The 25,809-nt window shown below is 45.7% G+C and overlaps 1 protein-coding gene across 7 annotated transcripts in view; it reads left to right on the top strand.

Annotated features, from left to right (window-relative positions):
* The window catches only part of Atp8a2 (ATPase phospholipid transporting 8A2), a 577,323-nt gene that overhangs the window by 111,799 nt on the left and 439,715 nt on the right, over window positions 1-25,809 (top strand). For 6 of the 7 annotated variants that reach the window (XM_087912148.1, XM_087912155.1, XM_087912154.1 and 3 more), the window contains exon 2: window positions 7,835-7,979. In XM_087912148.1, the coding sequence (XP_087768274.1) occupies window positions 7,835-7,979 (145 nt within the window). Of the gene's footprint in view, window positions 1-7,593; window positions 7,703-7,834; window positions 7,980-25,809 lie in introns of those variants that run through there. The other variant, XM_087912152.1, reaches the window with a different exon arrangement.

The following is a 25,809-nucleotide window of genomic DNA, read 5'->3' as shown; positions in this document are numbered from 1 at the left end:
TGTGCGGTAATAGAAAGTCAAGCTATTATTTCTTGGAGGTGGAGCTGGGGTAGAATCTAACTGAAAAAAAAATCTGCTTATGTAAGTGCTTAGCAAACTGTGGTTTGGAGGTGCAAGCTGAGCTGTGAGGTAAAAGGGGTATCAGTTCCCATTCCAACACTGTGACAAGATGTCCGGGTAAATAATGTAGGGAGAAGTTATTTTGGCCTAGGTATTTAGAGATTTCAGTTCATGGTCGCTTGGTTCTGTGGACTCTGGTCCAGCAGTAAGACAGAGCGTCATGGAGGGGGTCCATGATGGAAGAAAGAGCTCACTTCATGGTGACTGGGAGGGAAAGGCAGGATGGGAGAGACCTGGGTCCCCATATCCCTTCCAGCCACTTAACTCCCTTTCTTTAGGCCTTCCCACCAGTAGATTAAAGCACCTTCCAATAATGATGCTGCTGGTGGCCAAGCCTTGAAAACAAGGGCATTTGGGAAACTCTGAAGAAATAAACAATAAGAAAAACTTTAGAGACATTTGTGCTTAAGAACGAAGGAAGAGAAGAGAATGTGGAAGGAGGAGAAGGATTATGAGCAGCCACACATGACCCACAAAGCTTAAAATATTTACAGACTTGCACTTTTCAAAAACAGTTGTCAACCTTTGATTTCTATAATCGATTTCAATTTTGTGGATGAGGAAACCAGGGCTCAGCAGGATGCTGCTTAGCTAGGCTCACAAGGGTAGCATGAACCAATGAAAGGGGACCAGGACTCAAGTTCCTGCAAAGCTGGGTGCTAGTCCTGGCTTTCCTGTGCTCGAAGGTGTTTTGTGATTGTTAAGAAGGTTTCGCTTATGAGTTCATCATTCAAGAGTTCCCCATTGTAGGGGGCTGGGGCCATGGCTCAGCTGCTAAAAGGTTTGCTGTATGAGCATCAGGACCTGGAATTGGATCACCAGTTCCCACAGAAAAGCCACAAGTCGAGGTGTGATTCTGTAATCTCAGAGCTCAGGGGTGGAGATAGGAACATTTCTGGAGCTCATTGGCTAGTTACCTAATTGAATGATAGGCTTCTGGTCCAATCAAAGTTTCTGTCTAAAAGATATGGTGGAGATTGTGTGAAGAAGTGACCTGATAGTGACCGCTAGCCTCTGCACTGTGTGCTCATGTGCACACCACCCCAAGTGTGCACCTATAAAACACACACATACACACACACGCACGCACACACACACACACTCCCATACATATCCACCTCCACACACAAAGATAAGAAGAGTTCATGGTTGTAACACGGTTATGACTGGCCGGAATTAAGTCAATGTCACAGGATGAGGACACGGACACCAAAGCCTGCACTCCCTGGTGACACCAGCCCAAACTGAGGCTCCCAGACTCTTAGCAGTTCTGGCCAACCAAATATAGAGTTCAGGTTTTTACGAAGCCCTTCAGGGATTTCAGGAACATAGTACACTTGTAATGAGTTTATTATAAAGGGTAACTCGGGACCACCCACAATTAGAGGTGGTAGGATACACTGTGGGGGACCCCAAGTCTGAGGTGTAATATGTTCACTTGTCTCCACATTATTATGAACCTGTGTCATTAGCCTGAACTTTGGTATCCAGAGTGGCTTTTGTTTCCTTTTGCTTTTTTGGTTTCACTATGTCCATGTTCTCAGTGGGATCATTGACTGTGTGATAGAGCTCAGTCTCCGGCTGCATTACACTTTGGGATGTTGGGCTGATAGCCCTGATTCAGAGTCTTGAACTTCTCATCACGTGGTTGGCATTAGTTGCATTGCCTAAATATATCTAAAACTAGAGGCCCTCCTCCAGCCCTCCTCTTAAGATAAATTCGAGAGTGGATGAACATACCCACCATGGGCTCCTATGTTCCTGTCACTCAGCAAATTCCAAGGGTTTCAAATATTCCCCCTTGGGACCCCAAAATACATACCAGATGGAATCTCTTTTGTCATCTCTCTGTTTTTGGTGTGTAGACTGGCTTTAAACTCAAGTCTTGCACTAGTCTTTTGGATCATAGGAGTGTACTACCATGTTATACTCAGACGAATTCTCTACCATCCAAGCTGGGTCTGATTCTAGTTCTGTTTCCTCTCCCTCCACAAGACTTTCAGAGCTAGTTACATACAGACTAGAAGACAGTTTGAGTAAGGAGGCCTAGGCTGACTCTTTCTCCAGATCTCTACTTTGAGATGGTAAGACTTTATTTTATCACAGGGGTGGCTTTACTAGGTAAGTCTTCGGCATTGTTTGGAATTGTGGACATATTGACGGATTGTGTTAAGGAAAAATGCTGCGGTTTGGAATGAAGGATCTCCCCACAAAATGTTCCTTACTTCAGTGAAGCACTTTGTAATATTTTAGCTATGCTAACTTCCATTTTGCATTTAATTCCTTACTTAAAAGCCCTTAACTGTCTGGATCTGTTTAACTTACTATGCTAATATTATTCATAATAATGCATAGTCTTAAGTAATAAAATAATAAATATCTGCAAGATATTTACTATTCTGGTTTGTATTGGGGAGAAATGTTAAATCTTACTAGGAATTTTCGCTTTGTTAAAGCATGGTTTCCAAGCAGTTGGTTTCTAAGATGGTCAGAAGTGAGCCCTCCTCGTCCCCTCTAGCTGCTTACATCGCAGGGGAGGTCTGTGGTCCTGCTTCCTAACTAGTGAGCGGCACAGTCTTGCCATCACCCATGCGTTGCATGTAAGTGAAACGCTAGGGGATGTGTAGGTCCTTGAAGTGAATGCTTTCCCACCGCATGTGGATGCTACCTCCCACTAGCGTGGGGAAAGAGATGCACAGAGGAGCCAGAGCTGAGAGGAGAGTTACAGATGGGCAGGGCGAGGTGGAGAAGCTATAGCAGCTCATTGGGGTATCCCTGTCTATCCAGTGCCCTTGGAGCTTGGCGTCACTAGTGTGTCGACAGTAGCCGGCTCCCCTCTGCCCATTCCTTCTCTCCACTCATTGCCTTACCCATGATCACTGATTCAGATATCGTGTCTCATCTCTCAGTTACCTTCCAACAACTTAAGGATTCATTCACACAAGCAGCTGGGATGTTGCCATGGAGACTTTCTTCTTGGGATCTAGCATCTCTGGGTCTGAGCACTAACATCTAATGCAGTGGTTCTCAATCTGTGGGTCACGACCCCTTTAGGGGATCATATATCAGATGTCCTGCTTGTCAGATATTTACATTGTGACTCATAACAGTAGCAAAATTACACTTATGGAGTAGCAGTAGAATAATTTTATGGTCGAGGAGGTCACCATAACATGAACTGTAATAAAGGGCAATCGCATCAGGAAGATTGAGAACCACTAATCTACTGAGGCCTGTGTCAGAGTGAACTGTAAGTGAATAGCTCACTTTCCTTGCTCTCCTGTCTTATAGGGTTACATAAATTCTCTATGGGATCTTTCATGCATTAGTTGCTATACCTGGTTATGAGTAATGGATGGAATGATCAGGGTGTAGCTCATGGAAACCAAAGGCTGAGATGGAGTAGGGAACTCAGCTGCTTCATATTTATTTCAAAGGAAACTCTTCCTCTGTCTCTTGGTCCCTTTCGTGGGCAAGAGAAGCCTTCAGACCTGCAGAGTGTGCCCACAGGCGAGACCATTCTAGTTCCCATGCTAGCTGATTCACTGTGGTCACCTTGGAGCATTTAGCCATCAACAGTCCAAAGAACTGCACTGAGTCCACAGACTTGCCCAGCATGGATGTGGCTGCTGGTGTCTGGCTTGTCCCTGAGAGGAGAAGGAGTCACTGCCCGGAAAAGGAAGAAGTCCATAGTTCCATGATGGATAGGTGCCTTCAGGAGGTATCTGATCCATTAGGTTTAGATGCATTCATCCATCATAAACTTAGCTGATGTGGTAACCACTGTTCAAGGTTAGGCAAGGTGAGTTCCTCAAAGCCTTGGCCATCAATTGCCCTCTGTGATTGTCCTCTTCTGTGGGTGCAAACTGAGCACTTGCCAATTAGCCCAGTCTTGTTCTCTTAATCCTTTTTCTTCCCGTTGGTTTCTTTCTCATCTACCAAGTATTTATTGACCCCCTCTATCTGCTGACACTGTGCCTGCTTATTTGGGGGAGTTATAAGCATACACTTGGCTTTTGTGTGGTGGTATCTGCAAAATGCATTAACTCAGGGTTTGTCTCAGGAGTCCAAATTTGAAACCTTCACCATAATGGGCTCTGCTATATATGGCACAGTGTTTCCCTTAGGCAATACAAATTTGTGTTCTTTTGAAAACGTGTCTTCCAGCTAATGGGTAGGTCAAGATGAGGTCATGGCGGTAGAAAAATTTATCCGAATCTTGGCATTAGGGAACTCTTGACTGTTTCTTCATAGACTAAAATCTCCCAGTCTGACTCCGGTGGGTAAAGGCAGATTAGCATTGTGGCATGCTAGGAACTTGGGAGATTCAATGTCAGTCTTGTTCTTTTACCTCTTATTTGTGTCAATAATCTTTTGCCATTAATAGTACTTATCAGAATGTAAATGTTACGCAAACTATTGTTCTCATTCTTTATTATTTTTAATCATGCATATGTGTGTGTAAATATGTCACATGCTTGCAAGTGCCCATATAGACCAGAAGTATCAGGTTGCCTAAAACTGGATTTACAGGCCATTTTGAGCCACCTAACATGGGTGCTAGGAACCAAACTCAGGTCCCCTCTAAGAGTAGTATGTACTCTTAACTGCTGGCCATTCTCTCCCCCTTATAACCCACACAACCAGCTTCCCTCTCTCAGAAGACAGTCTTACCATTTCCTTCTGGGATGTTTTTCAGGTCTAAGTATTCTTTCATTCTTCACTCAACCCATGCACTTACTGGCTTGCATCTAGACTGCACAGCCGATCTCTATACAGCCGACTTGCTTCTGTCTCCTGCTACTTTGTTCATCACTGATGACTGCTCATCGTTCTTGCTTAGACATTGTCTGTGCCCTTCTAGACCCTGTATGTCATCTGCAGTCGGCTCACAGGCTCTATTCCCAGTGTTTCTTTTCTGCTCTTTTTCGGTTTGAACCCTCAACCTGGACTTATTTTTCAGTTGGCCTCCAATACAACTTTTGCCTACTTATTATTCAATTGGGTTTTCGTCCACAATGCCCTCCTCTGTCCTAACGAAACCCATGTCCAACCTGTAAGGGTCTTCTATCTTCCAGCCACTTCTCCAATCAAAGCAGAAAGTCATAACCTCTGACCTCGCTCACCCTTCAGTCCCACTCTTAGTTACCTGGTTAAAGCTCTCACTCACTGCCAGGTAGCTGTAATGGTGCAGATTGTCAGTTGATTCTTTAAGCTTCTTGATATTTTTGATGACAAGAGGTGAGACCTCCTATTTTGTGATTCCAGCAGCATCTCGCTGATTTTTTCAGGTGTGGCTGCTTATGGGTATCACTTACAAAGCCGTACAGTGGAGAATCGGGAACTATGTGGTCCACAAAGTAGGAAGTAGTGGGCGTTCCCTTGGTGATATGGGTTTCATGGATGTGATGCTTAGAGGAATGGAGAGCCACTAAGTGAGTGCAGTCCTGGCAACGGACTGTTTGATTCAAGCTAATGGTAGGCCTTTCATCCTCTCTGCCTATCACATAGTTGCCTATCTGGGAAACTCAAAGCCATCGTTTATGGGTTCCCATCACGTGGCAGGCTGTGGGACTCTGGGAGTCTCATTCAGGTGTCTGTAGTAGACAAAACTGCTGTCCTGGAGCTTGGGCTGTTGGGTCTGGGAAAATATCGCCAATAAATACTATCAGGTGATGTAATGAACGCTGAGGCAGAAGACAACACAGGTTAAGTGGCAGAGAGACAAACTGTCCTTTTCTACCAACTAGTCACAAAAATATTCTCCATCTGTCTGAAAGTAGCGGGTGCTTTAAAATGCAGCCTGGCTGGGGATAGGGTTCAGTGGTAGAGCACTCACAAGGCCCCGGACTCTTTCCCTAGCCTGCAGAAAGAGGAAAATAAAAGAAATCTAAATCAAAACAAAACAAAGTCCATTCTTCCTTGATTGAAATCCAGGAAGCAGAGCCGATGGGGTAGTTAGGATGGAAGTAGACACTCTTGTTTCCTGCTACCCCCTCTCTGCCATGAGAGGGCTTGTCTGTGTCTTGTGGCCAGGGCAGACCTTAAAAAGGAGGTGGTGAAAGGGGAAAGGTGAGGGATTGGTTCTGCAGTAAGAAGTAGCCTGGGTGTGGTGCACCCATTCATGAAGGAGCAGAAAGCAGGTGTGTTTGGCTTGTGAACCCAAGCGTGAGCACCAAAGCCTGAACCTACCACGTTGCTCTGGGCTTTGGGAAAGGGAAAGTCATTACCCTACTGCAGGCTTAACCCTTCTTCACTAGTCTAGAAAGCATGTCAGCTCTGGACACTCACTTTGCCTTTCATTTCCCTTTTCTCATGTTAAGGACTGTAATCCTTACAGTCAAGTTAACAAGATGATTTAACCCAACCTTTAGTCTTCCAGATTTTCTCCACATCACTAACAGGTTTCTGTATAGCTAGCAAGTGGAAGTTTACTCCAGTAAGATGCATGCTTTTTAAATGAGGTGCAATATACACCTCTTTGTTAGGTAAAGAGGATGGGTATTAGTTGGATAAATATTTAAGGAGAACAAAGTTCCACCTGCAGAGCTGGAGGTTGTATCTCTCTCTCTCTCTCTCTCTCTCTCTCTCTCTCTCTCTCTCTCTCTCTGTGTGTGTGTGTGTGTGTGTGTGTGTGTGTTTGCATGAGTGCAAATTGTATAACCTTCTGCATACACCTCAGGAAAAGTGCCTGGGAGTTTAGCTCACTCAAAGCTTGGAGACAAGGCTTGCTATCAATTTTATAGAACTGGGAGACAGGGAAGCTTGTGTGGGAGCCATGGAAACTTCTTAAGGAAGGAATTGAGAGCTCGTGCTCTGGACCCGAGCTGGCCATGGTGAAGTTGAGTCGCTGGGATGATCTGACTTGTTTGTGAACATCAGCTGCAGAACCCTGCAGGATGGCGGTGGGAGCAAGCTTTGCCCACCTGACTTGGGACTCTGATGCCACAGCGCAGAGGTGCTTTCACCTCCTGTTTCTGTGATGAATGCACGTGGAGCGTCTCCCTAGGGCCCAGAAACTCAGCTCCTGAGTGGAATCCTTCGGCTAGGTGAATGTCTTCTGGCTTTATCACTGACTCCCTCGGCTAGCGAGGTCTCGGGCAATCTAAGGTGGCTCTTCTGCCTTGGCCCCCCCACCTGCCTGGCCAGCGCGGGTACCGCAAGCTACAAACGCGGCCAAATCCATCCTCGCGCGCGCTCTGGGCTGCCGAGACGCACCGGAGCGCTGGGATTGGGCCAGCGGGGCCTCCCGAAGGTCCAGGGCGGGGTGAGGTCTCTGGCAAGTCCAGATCTAGAGAAGCCTGGGGAACCTTCTCCACAAGTCCAGGTTGGGTGGGGCTTCCGAGGAGGGGCGGGGACAGTACTGGTCCACGGAGGGGCAGGGCGTCAGGCAGGGGCGGGGCCTCCGCAGATCCACGGCGAGGCGGGGTCCTAGGGGTGGGGCCTATTCACAGGTCGAGGTGGGGCGTCTCCAGTCACCGAGGGGTGGGGACTCACAGGTCCAAAGCCCGGCTGGGTGGGGCTGGGCCTGCCGCTGCTGCCACAGGCTGTGACTACAGTCTAGTCTCCAGAGGCAGCCAAGGTACATAGGCAGTCCTAGTCTCTCCAGAGCATCCTTTGCGGCTGGTCCCCGCCTGCAGCGCGCTCGCAGCCTCGGGCCTGGAGGCTGACTTCTTTTGTGTTTTGTTTTCTGCCCCGCGCCTCATCTCTGCAGGACCCGTTCGTTCTTCTGCGGGCTACAAGAAGGCAGAGGATGAGATGTCCCGGGCCACGTCTGTTGGAGACCAGCTAGAGGCACCGGCCCGCATAATTTACCTCAACCAATCTCATCTCAACAAATTCTGCGACAACCAGATCAGGTAGGAGAAGCTGCAGCTGGGGGGAAGCTCAGCGCTCACCTTCACAGGATGGCTTGTCCATCACTCTGCCAACCCTAAGTCTACTTGCTTCCCCCAGCACTTCGCATCTCTGCCTCCTGCACGCACCTTGAGCCCAGAGGTCCACACCCGGTACCCAGCGGGCCATGTGAGCACATCTGCTGTCTCCTCTCCCTTTGCAGTGCTGTGCCCAGTCCCTCTGTGGACCCTGCAGAAGTTATTCTAGTGCTCAAAAAGTGAAGGTGTTCACTGCCTGGACTGCCTTCCAAGAATCCCCATAGTCTCCATGTAACCTCATTGATGGCTCTCTTTGTCGTAGCTCTCTTAAGGAGTTTGTGGAACGTCTGTGGGGAAGTGCTTTTTACAGGGAATCCCACAGGCCATAGGGGCTCACATTCATTTCCCAGGGACCCACTGCATTTGCCAAGGGTCTTATTTGCTAGGAAACTTTGTCCAGAGTCAGCAGAAAAATGAAGGGAAGGTAACGTTTAGCGTTTTAGTGCCTGCTTTGTGTCTGCTCTCTGTCTGCTGGCCACTGGGTTAGAGGCATTAGCAGTGCCAGCATCTCCAGTGTCTCGTGGAGCAAGTCATTAGCTCCAGGTCAGGAAACTGGAGTGCACAGATGTGACATGTTGTACTATGCTCATATTATATACATAAATAGCTACTCGGTGGGAAGGCTAGAAATCGAACCCCCTCACCTGACCAGCAAGCACATTCCAGCTGTTGTGCAAAACCTGTTTCTTAGCTTGGTGTTAGCACACTTTAAAATGTCATTGAACTTTGGGGCTTTACCAGCTTCACCCCTGAGAGTGATTTCCAAGGATAGTTTTGTGAGCTACAAAGATCACCATACTCAGGTCTGGAAGGCACTGATGGACCAAGTCCTGTGCAGGTTATTGAAATGCAACCTAGTGCACGTGCGATCTCTCTCTCTCTCTCTCTCTCTCTCTCTCTCTCTCTCTCTCCCCCCCCCCCCTTGACTAAAACTTTGTTATTGTTACATATCTAACTATTACACTACCCCAGTAATGCCACACTGGCTGCCTAGCTTGCGGCAAGAACTGTTTCTTGGTCGTTTCTATAACTGGATAAGATTTGGGAAAGAATAACAATACACCTATGTGCATTTATTTTATTAAGGGAGGGTTGGAGGGATGTCTCAACCATTAAAGGCTAGGTTCACAACCAAAAATATTTTATTAAAGGAGCGTCAGGTTGTGTGGCTTTATTTTGTGTTTCAAGAATGCCCTTCGAACACATTTTATATTTAAGAAGTGACACTTTAAGGCTCTCTGGGTCTTCATTCCTGAATACGTAGTCTTGTTTTGAAATATGGAACATAGCAGGTATTACAAACAGCCCATTATAGTTTTACAAATCAGGGTAACTGTAATAAAATAAGAGAGGGGAAATTGGAGCCTCATACATTGTCAGTGAGAATGAGAGATGGGGCTGCTGCCATGGAAAGTAGGTTGGCATGGCTCCAAAAGGATCAGGGTAAAGTTAGCACAAGAACCAGCAATTCCAAGACTAGGTATACATAGCTAACACACGTGGAAACAGGTCCTCACACAGATGCTCATAGCAGCAGGACTATGGTGGCCAACACACACACACACACACACACACACACACACACACACACACACACCCAGGTCTTCATTTGGATGAGTCTATGAAGTGTGGACGAGCCACACAATGGAATATTGTCCGGCTATAGAATGTTACAACATGGATAAAACTTAAAAGTTGTTAAATGAGAGAACCGGCCATGAAAAGCCTCAATTTGTATGAACTGATGTATGTGAAATACCTAAAAGAGGGCTGCATCTCGAGGTCCATTAGTGGTTCCTGGGGCTGGTGAAGGAAGGCGACGGTATGGGAGATGCAGAGTGACTGCCATGTAGCCTGGAATGATGGCTGTGTCACTCTGAATACACGAAAAGTCACTGGAGCCTGGCTTTGGCCATGTTGTTCCATGCCTGCACGCCTTTCATATTTCTGTTAATTGAGTTCCTTGCAAAAACCACTAAGGTCATTTTTTTAAAAGTTAAATATTATGTGAGGAGATTCAATTGGATCTTTTTTTAAAAAAAAAAAAACTTTAGTCCTTTTCAAAATGTATTTTTGCTTTTCCCACCAATTTTGGTATCTCTGTGGTGATTCGAAACAGTGACAATAAAATGGGGGATTCCCCCACCCCATCCCTAGTTTCCATAGGAGGTATTATGTTGTTTAGTTTCTTGTCAACTTGACATAAGCAAGGGTCTCCTGGAAAGAGGGACCCTCAGTTGAGAAAATGCCTTCATTAGATGACTCTGTAGGCAAGTCCGTAGGGGACATTTTCTTGATTAATGGTTAATGTGGGTGAGTCCAGCCCACTTGGATAGTGTCACCTCTGGACAGGTGGTACTTGAGTGTGAAAGAAAGCAGGCAGAGGAGCCGTGGAGAGCAAGCCAGTAAGCAGCACTCCTCCATGGTCTCCGCTTTAGCTCCTGCCTTAAGTTTCTGCTCTGACTTCCCATCCTGATGGCCTGAAGACCATAGACTGAAATAAGCCTTTTGCCCCCAAGTTGCTGAGGTCTTGTGCTTATCATAGCAATGGAAAGTGAACTAGGACCGGAGGCAAATATTTAAGAGCAAAGGGACCTCAATACTTGTCTCTATCAGGGCTGGTTTTAGCCTTAGAGGGATTCCAATGGGCTACCTGATATATAGTTTCATTTGTTCTTTTCATTCGAGAAGGGTTTGGTGTAAGTGTGTGTATTGAATTGGCTAGGAACAAAGCAGGCATGTATCAGCTGTATAACTGTATGGTTGGATTCTTTTAATGATTAAATTTAAATTGATACTAAGTATCAATTTCTGACTTTGTGGCTTATCCTGTGAGAATGTTTCTAAACACATCTGACCTAGGCTAAGAACTTTACCGTGAGGTCCTTGAGCTTCTGTGTTCCGCTTGTGCTCGGTATTAATGGAATCACTAATGGCTGTCAATGACTTGTAGTTCATTAGGAACTGATTACAAAGCTTGACCTTAGAGTGTTGGCTTTTACAAAACACTGAGGTATAGAACTGGGGCACTTTGAGTGATGCTAAAGTCAACTCTAAAAACATCGATTTTCTTAAAACTAAGCTATTCAAGGGAATATTTTCATAAAAGAGAATTGCTAAAGAATTTCTTTTTCTTCATATAATTTTCCATGTGGAAAGGTTGATACGTTTTTTATGGGCAAGAATGGGGGGAGGGGTGTTTTCTCAGACCACCCTCTCCCCCTCTTGCTGGGGACAGAACCTGCCCTACACACTCTAAGCACATGCTACACACCTAGACATGCTGCCTCTACATTAAGCTTTTTGGAAAGAAAAGATCCCAGGGGCAGCTGAGGGTCCTAATGGTCCATTGACTGGGGTGTCTTTTCGAAGCCTGCGTTCTCCAGGTCAGGGTTCTTTGACTCCCCCCATACCAAGCCCTTTCTGGCGATTACTCTGTACTTGCTTTTGCAGGTGCTTGACAAGGTTGTATTTAAAGACAGTGAGGAAGGGGGCTGTTGAGCATCTGGGGAAGTGCATTAAAGATGATGTCCCATTAGAACTGGTGGGACTCAAGGAGGAGGCTTGACCTGGAAGATGGCTTGGAGACCGAGTGAGCAGTCATATCTGGTTGGCCCTACACTTCCGGTGAATGCCCTATATGGGAATTCTAAATTTTGGTCAATCAATTTAGTTCCAAGATCTGCGTCATGTGTGTGCGAGTCTTGGACTCAGCACTGATGTCGTATCTGATCTGCTGCTTGCTGATGTTTTCCACCAGAAGGCCAGGGACTCAGCATCGTCACCATGGTTGTCGGCTTTGAAGCAGCGCCTTTCTCCTAGGTATGGGTCAATAGTATGGTAAGAGGACAATGATTTTCTTTATTGTGTAGAAATTAATGGTCAAGCTAGGCATGGTGACATATGCCCTTGATCCCAGCACTTGGGAGGCAGATGCAGGTAGATCTCTGTGAGTTTGAGGCCAGCCTGATCTTCATAGTGATGTCTGGGACAACCAGGGTTATATAATGAGACCCTGTCTCAAAACAAAACAAACAAATAAATGGATGGTAATTAATGGGATGTTTCAGTGTTGGGATGTTGCACCTAACAAGATCTCCTTTCTCTAGCGTACACTCTCATCTCCTTTACACATTTAAGTGCATTCTTGAGACACCTAAAGTTATAGCTCTGTGATGTTTTTGCTTAATTATGGAATTGTGTAACCATTATAATTGTAAAATTTAGACCATTATTCCACTTGAAGAAGAAACTGTACCATCTGTCAATCATCCTTCTCTCTCCCTGTACCATCACCTGTCAATCATCCTTCTCCCTCACTGTATCATCACCTATAAATCATCCTTCTCCCTTACTGTACCATCTATCTGTCATCCTTCTCTCTCCCCTCTGCCTCTTCTCTCCCCCTCCACACCTAGATAACCACTAATCTACTTTATGTTCTCCTGAGTCAGGCATTTCCCATGAATGGTACCATATCCTCTTGTGTAGTTTATTTAAATTAAAGCGTAACAAAAACTTGCTCTGTAGAGGGATGTGATGATAACTCTTTAGTTTTATATATCTTGGCATGATTTTCCAAAGGGATGATGAACAATGTTTGTGGCCCCACAGTCAGCAGCATGCCGTCTTTCTCTGTGGCTATCAATGTCTGTCATTTGGAATTCTGGCTTTCTAAGCTGTAAGGAGTTTTCATGTTTGGAGTCAGGTCTTCAGTGCAAGTTCTAGATACTTCATTTGGGTTTGGAGTGACTCATTCATTTCAGGTGGGTGTTTCGGCGAGCAGCATTCTGCAGGAGAGCAAGTGAGCTGTGTCAGATTAGCGTGTTTCTTCTGGCTGCTTTGTCTTAAGGGAAAATTGCTTTCTATTTAATGTAAATATATTGCTGTCTTTGCCAATGTAAGTTTAAAATAGAGTCTCACCTGTCTGGAGAGAAGAACTGAGCATCCGGTGCTGGGTGTGTATAGGATCCTCATTTAAAAAAGCAGGTTAGGCATTCCTAATTTGAGAATCCAAAGTGAAATAAAAAACAAAACTTCTCAAAAATCTGAAACTTTTAAAGAATTGACATGATATCAGAAATAAAAAATTCTACATGTAACCTCACCTGGGGGTTCACCATCTGAACGCAGGCACAGCAAAGATATCCAGTACAGTTACTGGCGGGCTCTAAGACATGCGATACATGTGAAACATGAATAACTTCTATGTTTAGACTCAGAAAATCTCATTGTGTCTATGCTGATATTCCCAAGTCCAAGAAAGACAAAAGAGAACAACAACAACAACAACAAAACCAAGTGAGCAAGCCAGATCAGAAACAGCTATTTTGGTGAAGGATATTTAACCCATATACTGGAACCTAAATGTCACCTAGAGTATGCTTGTCCTGAGAGATGGAGAGAACATAATAACCTATACCGGTCCACTTGTAGGTACACTGTGGTGCAGATGATAAGTGTATATGGTACTAAGACAGTGGCATTGGGTACTAGGAAGATAAAGAATTCTCTAAATTTTTAAGCTTCAAAATTTAGTCAGAATCTGGTTTCTGTTAAACCTGCTTATTATTTAGTAAGGAAATACTACCAAAATATTAATAATTTTTTTTGTTGATTTCCAAAAGATCATTATTTAAAGGAGTCAGGGGTGCCAATCCTTCTAGAGTTTGCCAAGCAGGCACAGAGGTTAGGTCTTCTGTGTGGAATAAACCTGGCATGGTGCTGCGTGGCTGTAATCTCAGCATTTGGGAAGTGCTGGCGGGAGGATCCATTGAAGGTCATCCTCAAGTGTGTAGCACAAACAGGCCAGTCTGGGCTACACAAAGCATCTCAAAAACAAACACACAGGGGCTAGGGCCATGACTCACTTCTCTCAGTGCTCACTGACTGAAGATGAAGAGATGGGATCCGTAGCACTCACGGAGAGTCAGTCATGTGAGAGAGAAAGATGACTTGGTGGGGCTAAGAGCAGAGAACCCGAGTTTTGTTCTCAGCACCCACATCAGGGGGTCTTGCAATGGTCATTAACTCCAGCTCCAGGGAATCCTACACTCCTGGCCCCTGTGGGCATATGGGTATGAATGAATGAATATATGACTGTTGGTGTTCAATATTCTGGCGGTGAGGAGGCAGAGACAAGAGGGTCCCAGGTTTTGCTGGCCAGGTAGTCTAGCCGGTAAGGGAACTTCAGGTTTAGTGAGAGACCATGTGTCAAAAAACAGTGATTGAAGTTGACACCCAGCCTCTGGCCTCCCCATGCCTCATGTGCACACACACATACACACACACACACACACACACACACACACACACACACACACACACACTCGCATACGTGGGCACATGTGCAAATAAATAAAATAAATAAATCACAAAGCTTATGTGCCTCTGACCGGGGACAGCTGTACTCACCAAGTTTGTGGAAGATAAAATATTCATTGATTCATTGCTTATGTTGAACACATCTACCTTCAGGCCCCCTGGAGATCTCATCTCTGTCTCTGCTGTTCTTGAGAGTCACATACTCTTGGTTAATCTCCAAAGCAGATGATTTCTTGAGTAGGTGCCAGATTCTCTGGCAGAAAGAGCAGTTGGGGGCTGGGGGACAGAGCCAGACATGCCAGACTCTACCTGAGGCTGAATGGGATGGTAATGGTGAATGACCCAGACCCTTGGCCACTGGGGAGAAACACACACATTGAGTTGGGATCTCGTTTAATGATATTAGGCAGATGTAGGCTTATATAGGCTGAGATAGGGGGTGGAGAAGCTTGGGATGGGCTGAGGCAGAGCAAGGAACAAGGGCTAATAATCTGCCATGTTAGTGGTGGCTAGGTGGAGGTGGAACTAGGTCAGGTAGCCAGAGACAGGTTTCCAAACTCTAGCTAGGCTCAGGAAGTTACACTAGGCCTCACCAAACTCAAATTAGGCTTAGGAAATCACACTGGGCCTCGTGTCCAGGCTTCATGAGGCCCAACAAGTAGGGACATCATAATAGATCAGGAACACTTATTTTGTACACACCAACAGCAAAGAGTTTGACAGGAAAGTTTGGTAATTAAAAGTGTTATCTGATTTATGCCTAGGGCAGGATTTTGAGGTATCTTACAGTTGGAGATACTGAAATTATCCGGTGCTTGGCATCATGTATTTCAGGAAACCAGTAGATGTAACATGAGGGCCGGCTAGTTGGGGTTACTGTCCCGCCCGGTACCCCACAACTGGCAACTCCAAAGGAAAATCACACACAAGACTCCATAAGATTATAAACTGATTGGCCCATTAGGTCAGGCTACTTATTAGCTCTTATAACTTATGTTACCCCATTATCCTTATCTACGTTAGCACATGGCTCAGTACCTTTTCCAACGGGGCAGCTTACATCTTTCCTCTCCGGTGGTCTGGGCAGAACTGCGGAGGGAGCTTCCTAGAATACTCCCAGTCTCTTTGCTCCACCTCTACTTCCTGTCTGGCTTTCCTGCCTATACTGCCTGCCTGGCCAATCAGCGTTTTATTAAAATATGATTGACAGAATACAGATAATTCTCCTGCACCAACTAGATACCTAAGTTGTCTTGAACTGTATTTTTAGAAACAGGAAAAAAAAGCATGTCAGCCTTGGGCTAGTTAAGTATTTGATGTTTCTAAGGAAACGGCAAATGTCTGGGAGAATAGACTTTGGTGGTGATATTTATCAAGCTGACCTTTGTGTGGGTGCATAATGGAACCAAAGCAACCTCTGTGCTGCTCCTGTTCATAAATAGGCAAAGCCACTCTGTTTGAGAATCTGGACCAGTGACCTATTTTACTGCCTTGCCCTTCCCAAGTCCTTTTCCTTCCCTTCTTCCTTCCCCTCCCCTTTCCTTCTCTTCCCTTCCTTTTCCTTCTTCCTTCTCCTCTTTCCCCTCCCCTTCCCTTCACTCCCTCCTCACCCTCCCCTTTCTTTTTAAATTTGAGACATGTTGTCACTCTATAGCCCAGGTTGTTCTTGAACTCACTCATTTCTCTAGACTGGCAGAGTTCTACAAACTCACTGTTTTCTGCAGATTTAAAACCGTGTCTTAGTCTTGCTCAATTAATCAGAGGTTCATTAATTGAAAAGAAGTTAAAATTTAACCAGACTGTGAGGAAACCAAAGAGAGATGGGGATTAAGGCAAGAGGAGAAGGTTCCTGCCGAGCCCCGAGAAGAACCTGTGCATGAGAACGATGCAGTGTGTGTGTTGGTGGTCTCCTTCCTTTGGACCGTCTGCTGTTGTGGTGATGGTGGGGTCGTTACCAGAGTTGGAAGGTTAATAGCCTGGGCTCTAGCAGCCCCAGTCATCAAGGTTTACCCACCTGTCCGCAGTATATCAATTAAAGAAGCTAGTAGACATGAGATTTATTCAATACAACCACATGAGGAAGAGTAACGAAGGGATCCATTGGCCTAAGTTGTCAGGAATGTGCGAAATCTTTTCTTGGAAGGCAAGTTCCCCCTTTGGCCAGCACAATGGCTTCAGCCTTTCCCTTCCTCAGCACTGGATGTCTGGGGAAATTTCCAGTCTTCAAGGTTCATTGTTTCAAAAGTCTGATAGGCAAAGCGAAGACTAGCGTCTCTCCCGTCTGGCTCTCCTGACAGGTGTTTACCGGATGTTGACCCCAGAAAGTGGAGTGAAAAGAAAGGCAGACAGCTATTCTGTTGTGTCTTTTGTAAGTTTCCACAAGTCTATGATTTTTCTCAAGATTAAGAAAGAAGCAAGAATAATAAACTTAAAGTCGAAAACCCCAGAAATAATGCAGGAGAATAAGGATGGCAAACTCTCCTCTTTCTGCTGGACGGGTTGGCAGATGCCTAGGTCTTTTGTTAGAACAGGGGTGGAAACAGAGCTTTAGAACAGAGGAGAAAAGGGCTGTACCTTGGGACTGGAGATGGCTCAGTGGTTAAGAGCATGTCCTGCTTCCTCAGAGGACCTGAGTTCAGTTCTCAGTATCCATGTTGGGTGGCTCACAAGCATCTGTAATTCCAGCTCTGGGAGAAATATGCCTTCGGCATCTCCGCACACCAGCACTCACATGCATATACCCACACTCACACACGTGGAGTTCAAAAAAATAACAACAGTTTTTCTTAAAAAGACAAAAGAAAGGGGCAAAGTCTCCCCAGATTGCTGTACTAAGTATATGGGAGAACACTTGCTCTCTGGTGTCCAAGAGTCTCCCCTAAGCTCCCTGCCCACAGTTTGCACGCAGGACATCTGGGCTGGGTGTACAGAGGTGAGAGAAAGCCTCAGCACTTAGACCATGGCCAGTTCTGCTGTGGTCAGTGTTTGGTCTTAGATCTTGGGTCCACCTTCTGGAAAACAGCACCAAAGAACCTGCGGTGCCATCTGTGGCTCCTCGGCACATAACCGATGCGCTCTCAGAAACCGCATCAGTAGCTCTTTCCAGGAGAGCACTCAGCGAGAACAAAAGGGGAGTCTGACCATTGTTGGGATGTTTTATCGAGAAAGTTCCTGAAAACCATGAAGTCAGGGTAGATTCAAATGCTGACACACTCTTTTCTCTCGAGGGAGTGTCAGCTCCACAGCATAGATCAGAGATTTTCAGCTGGTCTTCTCGTTTTATATTCGAGGTGATCAAATGATTGAAGGTTGAACTTAGGACATTGCTGGCCTTTCAGGTGGATTATTCTGCCTTTTCAGGACTTGCTGTGTGAACCCTCACTTAAATGGCTCTGGAGAGCCACCACCCATTGGTCAGTTTCAGCCTTCAGGCCTTTGAGAGCCAACTCCTAGATCTCATCTCTCTTTCCCAAGTGTTGATGATTTTAGTGTGTGAACTGTATCAACAACAGGCAGATTTGCAGGGGACAGAAAGCCACTATAAAGGCACCTGCAAAAACTTGGGGACCAGGCACAGAGAACAGAATTCAGAGGAGGGACACAAGTGGCCTAACATCGTACAGCTAAACAAAGAGACAGGGACTTGCTCTCAGGAGGGGTGTGGGCTGTGGGAGGCTGATGGAAGATGGTGCACAGCCGTCTTAAGATGCAGATGAGGTTTTCTAAGGGGACAGCTGCCCAGGGTCATCCGTCTAATTTGGGTGACAGAGTCCTCTGATCTTCCTGTGATATTTTTCCAAGGCAGAAAAGGGGCATCCTGGAAAGCCTGTTCGGACACCCTGCCTGTTCACTTCACCAGCAGAATAAATTTGTCAAAGCACAGCCTCCGAGTCTGTGTTGTCCATAGCTGGAAATGAAGTCCAGTATAGGATGTTGTATTTGGGGTGACATATTGTGGGACCCCATACAGTCACATAAATTCTTTATATCAGTGTTCTCCAAACTTTTGGACTTCATGTCCCCTCAGTATAACTTGACAGCATGAATCTTTGCCAGTGTGTTTAGATATCGGGACATGGTATTGTCGCCAGATCTCAACCCTTGGCGTATATTTGCTAAGACTCTCAGTTAAGCCCTGTGGATCGATACATACGTGTGCTTAGTTGTCTTGAATGTCTGTGACTACCTTATTAGACTTAGTTATTTTCCTTTTGCTGTGCCTAGATAAAGGCCTCTGCGAGCGTGGATTCAGAGCAGATATGTCTGTGTTGACTTTTGTTTGCGGGCAGCTGTGCAATGGTGTCATCATTTCTGATGTGCATTCACTGCATGCATTCATTGCATAGCTTTTCTTTATGGGAGGATTGGTGTCATTGAGATTAGGTCAAATAACCCGTAAATCCACCTGGCTTGGAGACGCAGACTGAAGCACAGAGTCATAAGCAGAGAGACAGATGGAGGGGTGGGTGCCGCTGCCACCCTGAATTTGTCAGCCCAGGCTGTCAGAGCCAAGTGTCATACATTGGGCCCGGTGGCTCAGAAAAGAGAAATGTGCTTTCTCCTAGCTGTTGCTGCTGGAAGTGACACCCTCATCACTTCATTTAAACCATTTGTCTTCCAAAGGCCCCAGTCGCAAATATCAGCATGTTTAGGGCTTCATCTATTTAGAGGATGTAATTTACTGGGTGCTTTCCTGTAACACTTCCCCTCCAGCCCATCATACAGGACCAAGTGGTGAGGGCGACTCCAATGTCAAGGTACCAACAGCTATGACTGAGGGATTTTGGATAGGGACATGTCTGCGTAAGCCCTGGGGATAAGTCCCTTCTAAGCCTTACTGTAGAACCCTGCATTGTAATTCTTTGTCAAGTGGGGCTGCTCCCCTTCCTTGGAGAAGATGTGGGGGTCACTTCTGCTTCAGACCACAGCAACTCTGAGCCTGATTATACAGGGAAATGGGAGGCAGTGGAGTGTGGTGGCCAAGTGTATCTTTTCAGGTATGGGTCTGTGTTATTCCTTTGATCTCTGGTCCCTGTAAGGGACAAGCCACGCCCACTCCCAGCGACCTCTGACCTCTCGTCGCCATCTTAAATCTCTTACTGTCTTCTTTCTTGGCGTGTACACACGTGTCTCTCTTGTCTCTCTGTCTCTCTGTCCCTCTCTCCTTTAAGTAATAAGTGTTCAGCTTTATGTCTATTTACTGTGTCTTGTCAGCCTTTTACCCACCACCTGCTCATCTGCCCGCTTGGGTGGCTCTCCTGGCTACATGGCAGGACCAGCCTGCCTGGGATGAGCCACAGCTCATAAACTGCCATGTGTCTGCCCCTTGCCGCTGGGAATCTGCACCGCTCTGGCAGCTGTCTCTGCCGGCTCGTGGCTGCTCTGCGAGCCTGCCGGGGTCACGCTAGCATTTGGAACCCCCGGGGATCTTGGGCAGGCCGCTCGGGGCATGCCAGGATTTTTGGAATATTAGTCTGCCCATAGCCAGCAAAGGTTTTCACAAGGGGCAGGGACAAGGTTGTCCTCAGGGTGCCATGGAAGAGAAGGAGAATCTTCGAGTGGATGGATAGACATACCTGCTTCTAGGTTCAAATTTCAGCGATGGAAAAAGTATTGATGGTTTCTATTGCTTTGTTCTCTTTGGAACTATTTTGAACAGTGTATTGAAAAAAGGGGGCTTGACCTCACAGTAACAGAAATCCCCGATTTCCCTCAGTATTAGACCTACTGGGGTGGTGGTGTGGGACAATTCTATGTTCTGTCAATTATGTTTTAAATAAACGCTGATTGGCCAGTAGCCAGGCAGGAAGTATAGGCAGGACAATCAGACAGGAAATAGAGGCAGGGCAATGAGAACAGGAGAATTCTGGGAAGGAGGAAGCGCACTCTCTCCCCAGTCCTGTCAAGACACAGAAGAAGCCAGATGTGACCTGCCCTGCTGAAAAAGGTACTGAGCATGTGGCTAACATAGATAAGAATAATGGGCTAATGTAAGTTATAAGAGTTAACAAGAAGCCTGAGCTAATGGGCCAATCAGTTTATAACTTATGTTGACCTCTGTGTGATTTTCCTTGGGACCTTACTGACTGTGGGAACCAGGCAGGACAGAAACCCCAACAACAAGCAGACCCTCATGTTACAGGGTGGTCAGAGGTGCATGGGGGCCACCTCTGGCAGTGTGCCACAAGGAAGAGTCTCTGTCTCATGTGGGGATGCATGAACTCTACTGGAGAGATCTCCAACATCCTCTGTCTGTAGAGCAGGAATCTTCATTTTGCAGTTAAGAGCTGACCAAAAGGCAACTAATCATGGCTACAGGTGTTGGCTGCTTCCCTGCATTAGTAATCACCACTGTTATTCTATTTGGCCATTCATGTCACTCACTGTCTCATTCTTTGATAATCCAATAATTTGATGATCTGGGGAAACATAAGTGGATTCGAGTATGACTTGTTCAAGGGCGTATGTTGTCTAGAGAATAACGGATGGGCTAAAGAATAACCTGACAGATTTGGGACATTGGGGTCTTCTCTCTGTATATAGATTTAATCTATTTACTTATGTGGTATTTAAACATACTTAGTTACAGATTTATTATGTAAATACATGTATACTTAAAATATATACATATTCAATGTATCCAGTTTTAGCCTGCAAATGCTATACATGACCAGGCTCGTTGAGAGCATAAGAAAGGTGGAGAGTAAGTGTGTGTGTGTGTGTGTGTGTGTGTGTGTGTACGCGCGCACGTACATGTGCATGAATTGTTAAATCATGAAACTGATTCTTAGCTTTTGGTGTGCTGGAAGAACAATGTTATATAAGGTTATGTTAAGTTCAATGTTACTTCCTCCTGCAACAGAACACCCAGAAGATTCTTCAGTATATACTGGCTAAAAGCTCAAGCCTAGTCCAGGCAGATAAGTAGAGTCTTAGGATGGGTGAGAAACTGTCTTTCTCTCCTCCTTGCTGGCACGAGGTATTGAACCCAGGGCCTGATCAGGAATCGGCAAATGCTCTATGGGGGCACTGCATACCTTTTATTTTGAAACAGTGTCCCGCTAAGTTGCCCAGGCTGGCCTCAAATGACTGATCCTCTTGCTTTAACCTCCTCAGTAGCTAGAATGTATGCATGTGCCACCCAGCTTGGCTCCTCCCCTGTCCCCTTAATTCCTTCTTTTCTTATCCATTTCATGGCATCTTGAACTCTGCTTAATATTTCAAAGGGATCCAGAAATGTGCACAGTATTTAATCTGAAATTTGAAAAATTATTTTATGTGTACAGATAGTTTATCTTTGTGTATGTCTGGGTACCATGTGCCTGCCTGGTGCCCTCAGAGTCCAGAAGAGGGCGTTGGACCTTCTGGGACTGGAGTTACAGATGGTTGTGGGTGCTGGAACTTGAACCTGAGTCCTCTGGAAGAGCAACCAGTGCTTGTAGTCACTGATCATCTCTCTCGGACTAATCTAGATTCTTAATAGGAGAGTCCATTTTACTAAGACATGTTCTTTAAATTACCCAATAAAGTATTACCCTTCTCTATTTTCTCCAGTATGTGGTGGCGTATCTGAAAGCATCACCATCCAGAATGTGGACTAAGTCCCGGAACTCCTGCCTTCTGAGAACACAGCTCTTTCTTTGACAGGAGTGGGGCTGCTTTCTCAGTAGTGTCATTGCTGCTCCCCAGCAGCCATCCTTGTTAGAACTGTCTCAGGTTAGTTTTTAATGGTCCTTTTAAATGAGGCTTCATTAATCATTCTAGTGCCATTTCACCAGAGCAAATTAAATTATTTCCTAGAATGAGGATGCCAGGGGGCGGTGGAAACATTAGCTTCTCTCAGCACCTCTGTGTTGCCTGTCAGCTGTCTCGCGACTTCATCCTACACCCTTTCATTCTATACTAGACAGCAGGACATCTGCCTTTTCTTCTTTTTCTTAACCTTCCCCCTCACTCCCTCCCTCTCTCCTCTTTGCTGTTCATATAACGGCCATAATATAGAGGCTGAGTTTTGGCATGTGACTGGGATTTATATAGTTATACAATAATCATTATACAATAACCATTCTCCCCCCCTCCCAGCAAAGGTCTGACTGTCGGACTTTCTCCACAGCTGATTGGAGTAATTTTAAACCACCGAGTGATATGAAAAGGAGGAAGGGAAACCACAGTTGTGTCTGTTCAGAGGACTTGATTTGACTTACCCAGATAAATTGGTAAGCCAATCATTGCTGTACTGACAGAGCTAGAGTCATCAGAGAGGAAGGCGCCTCAGTTGAGGAAAGGCCTCCATGAGATTCAGCTGTAAGGCATTTTCTCAGTTAGTGATCAGTAGGGGAGGGCCCAGCCCATGGTGCCATCCATGGGCTGGTGTCCTGGATCCTATAAGAAACCAGGCTGAGCAAACTATGAGGAAGAAGTCAGTAAACATCACCTCTGCACGGCCTCTGCATCTGCTCCTGCCTCCAGGCTCCAGCCCTCCTTGAATTCCTGCCCTGACTTCTTCCAATAATGGACTATGATCTGGAAGTGTGAGCCAAATAAATCCTTTCCTCCCCAACTCGCTTTTTGGTCATGACATTTCTTTGTCTCAACAGAAACCCTAATTAAGACGATTGCAAAATTGTAAAGTCAGGCAACTCCAAATAAAATGATAATATAGCACAGTACTCTCATTTTTAATTTATTGTTGACCATTTTCCACTTTGTTGTATGAAATGTGGCCATGAGTACACACATCCCACAACTTGAAACGCTGGCAACTTATGTGGCCCTCACATGGGCATCAGCCTCCAAGGGTGTGGTGGTTTAAATGAGAATGGTCCCCCTGCTGGGCGGTGATGACACATGCCTTTGATCCTAGCACTTCAGAGGCAGAGGCAGGCAGATCTCTGTGAGTTCAAGGCCAGCCTGCTCTACAAGAACTAGTTCCAGGACAAGTACCAAAGCTACAGAGAAAAAAGAGAGAGAGAGAATGGTCCCCATAGGCTCGTATATATATGTGTGTTTCGTCCCTAATTTGTAGAACTGTTTAGAGAGGATTAGGAGGTGTGGCCTTGTTGGAGGAGGTATGTTATTGGGGGTAGGCTTTTCAAAAGCCCATGCTGGACTACTGTTCTTCTCCCTCTTCCTATTACCAGTGAATGTAAAGCTCTCAGCTGCTACGCCAGCACCATGCCTGTCTGCCTCCTACCGTGATGATCGTGGACTAACCCTCTGAAGCTGTAAGCAAGCCCCCAGTTAAACACTTTCTTTTGTAAGCGTTGCCTTGGCCATGGTGTCACTTCCCACCAATAGAACCATGACTAGAAAGGGGACAGTTCATCTGGAAAGCCTTTCAAGCCCATGGATGCCTTGTCTATAAAGGCTTTCCTCGACACCAAAGCTTCCTGTGACTTCCAGACCCTGATACTAGGTTGTGGCCCTAATCTTACAAAGACGGAAATGGCAAGAAAGCAACCATAAACCTCTGTAGCCGCCATGACAAAGCATTCCTCCAAGCATCGTGTTTGAATTAGCATTTGTGAACAGTCATGCCCTAACAGTGCTGTCAATGTTTAGCACAATGGTCAGGGGACCATTTACAGAGTATTTCAGTATTTCCCAGGAAGCAGATCTGAGTTCCTCCTATGTGGGATCCTCTGTTGAGTCCTTGGGCAGGAGTGAGGCTTCTGATTTCACTAAGGTCCCTGGTGGCTTTTGACATGTACAGTAAGCCTATATCAACAACACTGAGAGGCAACACATTCTCAATGTTTTACCCCTTAAAATTTTACCTGGATGCTGTGAAACCCCAGGTTAATGCATGAACTTGGAGAAATAGGGACCAAGCTGGAAGTGTCCCATCACCTGTTGACATGCACATGTTTCTAGTTGCTCTTCTGGGGACCACAAGCTTTTGTTTGGCGGGTGTTGTCTTTTGTTGTTTCATTGTGCAATGAGGGTTCTTGATTTTTTGTCACATGTCATATATTGACTTGCTAAGAAGCTGCTGCAACACGGTGCTGGTATTTGCTCGGGAGCCAAATAGGTGTCTTATGTCACCGGCCTGTGATGTTTAAGAGCTGGGTGTAGTAAGGTGCCTTTTTGAGATGGCACCCTGGGGTGAGTTTGAAATCACAGTGCCTCTCCAGTCCCAAATCATCCGTCCAACTTCTCCTTTGCCATTTGCCATTTTACAGGTGACTTCATGCTAAGTTGACGATTCCTCATGGTTTTGGACTATTGTGCTGTGGGACAACATGGGTTTTGATATTTTGGGGTACTATTATTAGAAATGACAGTAAGAATGTCTTGTCTTGGGGGTTGGAGAGATGGCTCAGTGGTTAAGAGCACTACTTGCTCTTCCAGAGGTCCTGAGTTCAATTCCTAGCAGCCACATGATGGCTTGCAAGCATCCATGGTGGGATCTGGTGCCCTCTAATGGAATAAAGGCGTTCATACAGACAGAGTGCTCAGTTTTTTTAAAATAATATCTAGTCTTAAGAAATTCATGCCCCCTTTGTTTTTAAACTATGTTGAGTATTTTCAAATTGGGATGGCATAACATGTGTCATATTTACCTGAGAATGGCAGTGCTGTGGCCGGTTTCTGCAGGTGTGAGAGCTCTGCTGTTGTTCATAGGGTGTGTTCTTCGCTCGGTAAGACTGAAGAGATTCTGCGCCTCACAGAACAATCACGTGCAATTGGGTAGTGTCTTTGCAAGGCGCTATCGGTGTGGGTGTTTACTTTTCTCTTGGTCCCTTGGTCATAGCTGTGGCTTGTTTGCGTTCCCTTTGCTGCAGTGACCTGTCGTGCACAGAGCTAACCTGGTTAGCAAGTCTGCGATAAGGTGCTGGTGTTTAACATCAGTGCATTTGGCAGGGGCAAGGTCCTGGCTGCTCTTTGGCCCTTGTTGCGATTCCATTGCAGGTGGTCTGTCATCGCCTCCATCTTTTGGTGGGTATTTTATAGGTGTCCTGTGAACATTAGATGAATTCTGAGCATAAACACTTTAAGCCGTACCCACTGAGCGTCTTACAGGTTTCAGTTTAGCCTTTGTTTGCATACTGTATGTTTGAGAACAGCTCTCCCACCTTCTTGGTACATAACACTTGAGTTCTAAAAAATAGACTTTGCATTGTATTCAAAGAGATTAAAGGCAACACAGCAGTTGAGTGGGATGAGTGTGTTCAGGGAACAGACTAGAAACATTTTCTCCCTGCAGTGATTTAGCTTCGAAGAGTATTTCTAGTGTTTGTCTGAGGCTTGTACTGGAAGCATTTGTAGGGAAATATCTAAGCTAGAATAGCTAGAGAGGGAGACTAGATGAAAGGGGAGGTGTAGCCCAGGGCACAGCACTTGCCTAGCGTGTGTGGGGCCTGGCTTTGGAGCCCCAATGCCGAGAAAACAAACAAGCAACAAAAAGCCCTGTCGATCACAGTAGAAGTCT

Source organism: Myodes glareolus, chromosome 12, assembly GCF_982192425.1.
Source record: "Myodes glareolus chromosome 12, mMyoGla1.1, whole genome shotgun sequence".
Taxonomy (NCBI): Eukaryota; Metazoa; Chordata; class Mammalia; order Rodentia; family Cricetidae; genus Myodes; species Myodes glareolus.
Note: the sequence above shows the minus strand (reverse complement) of the source record. Positions and strands in the feature narration are given on the sequence as shown.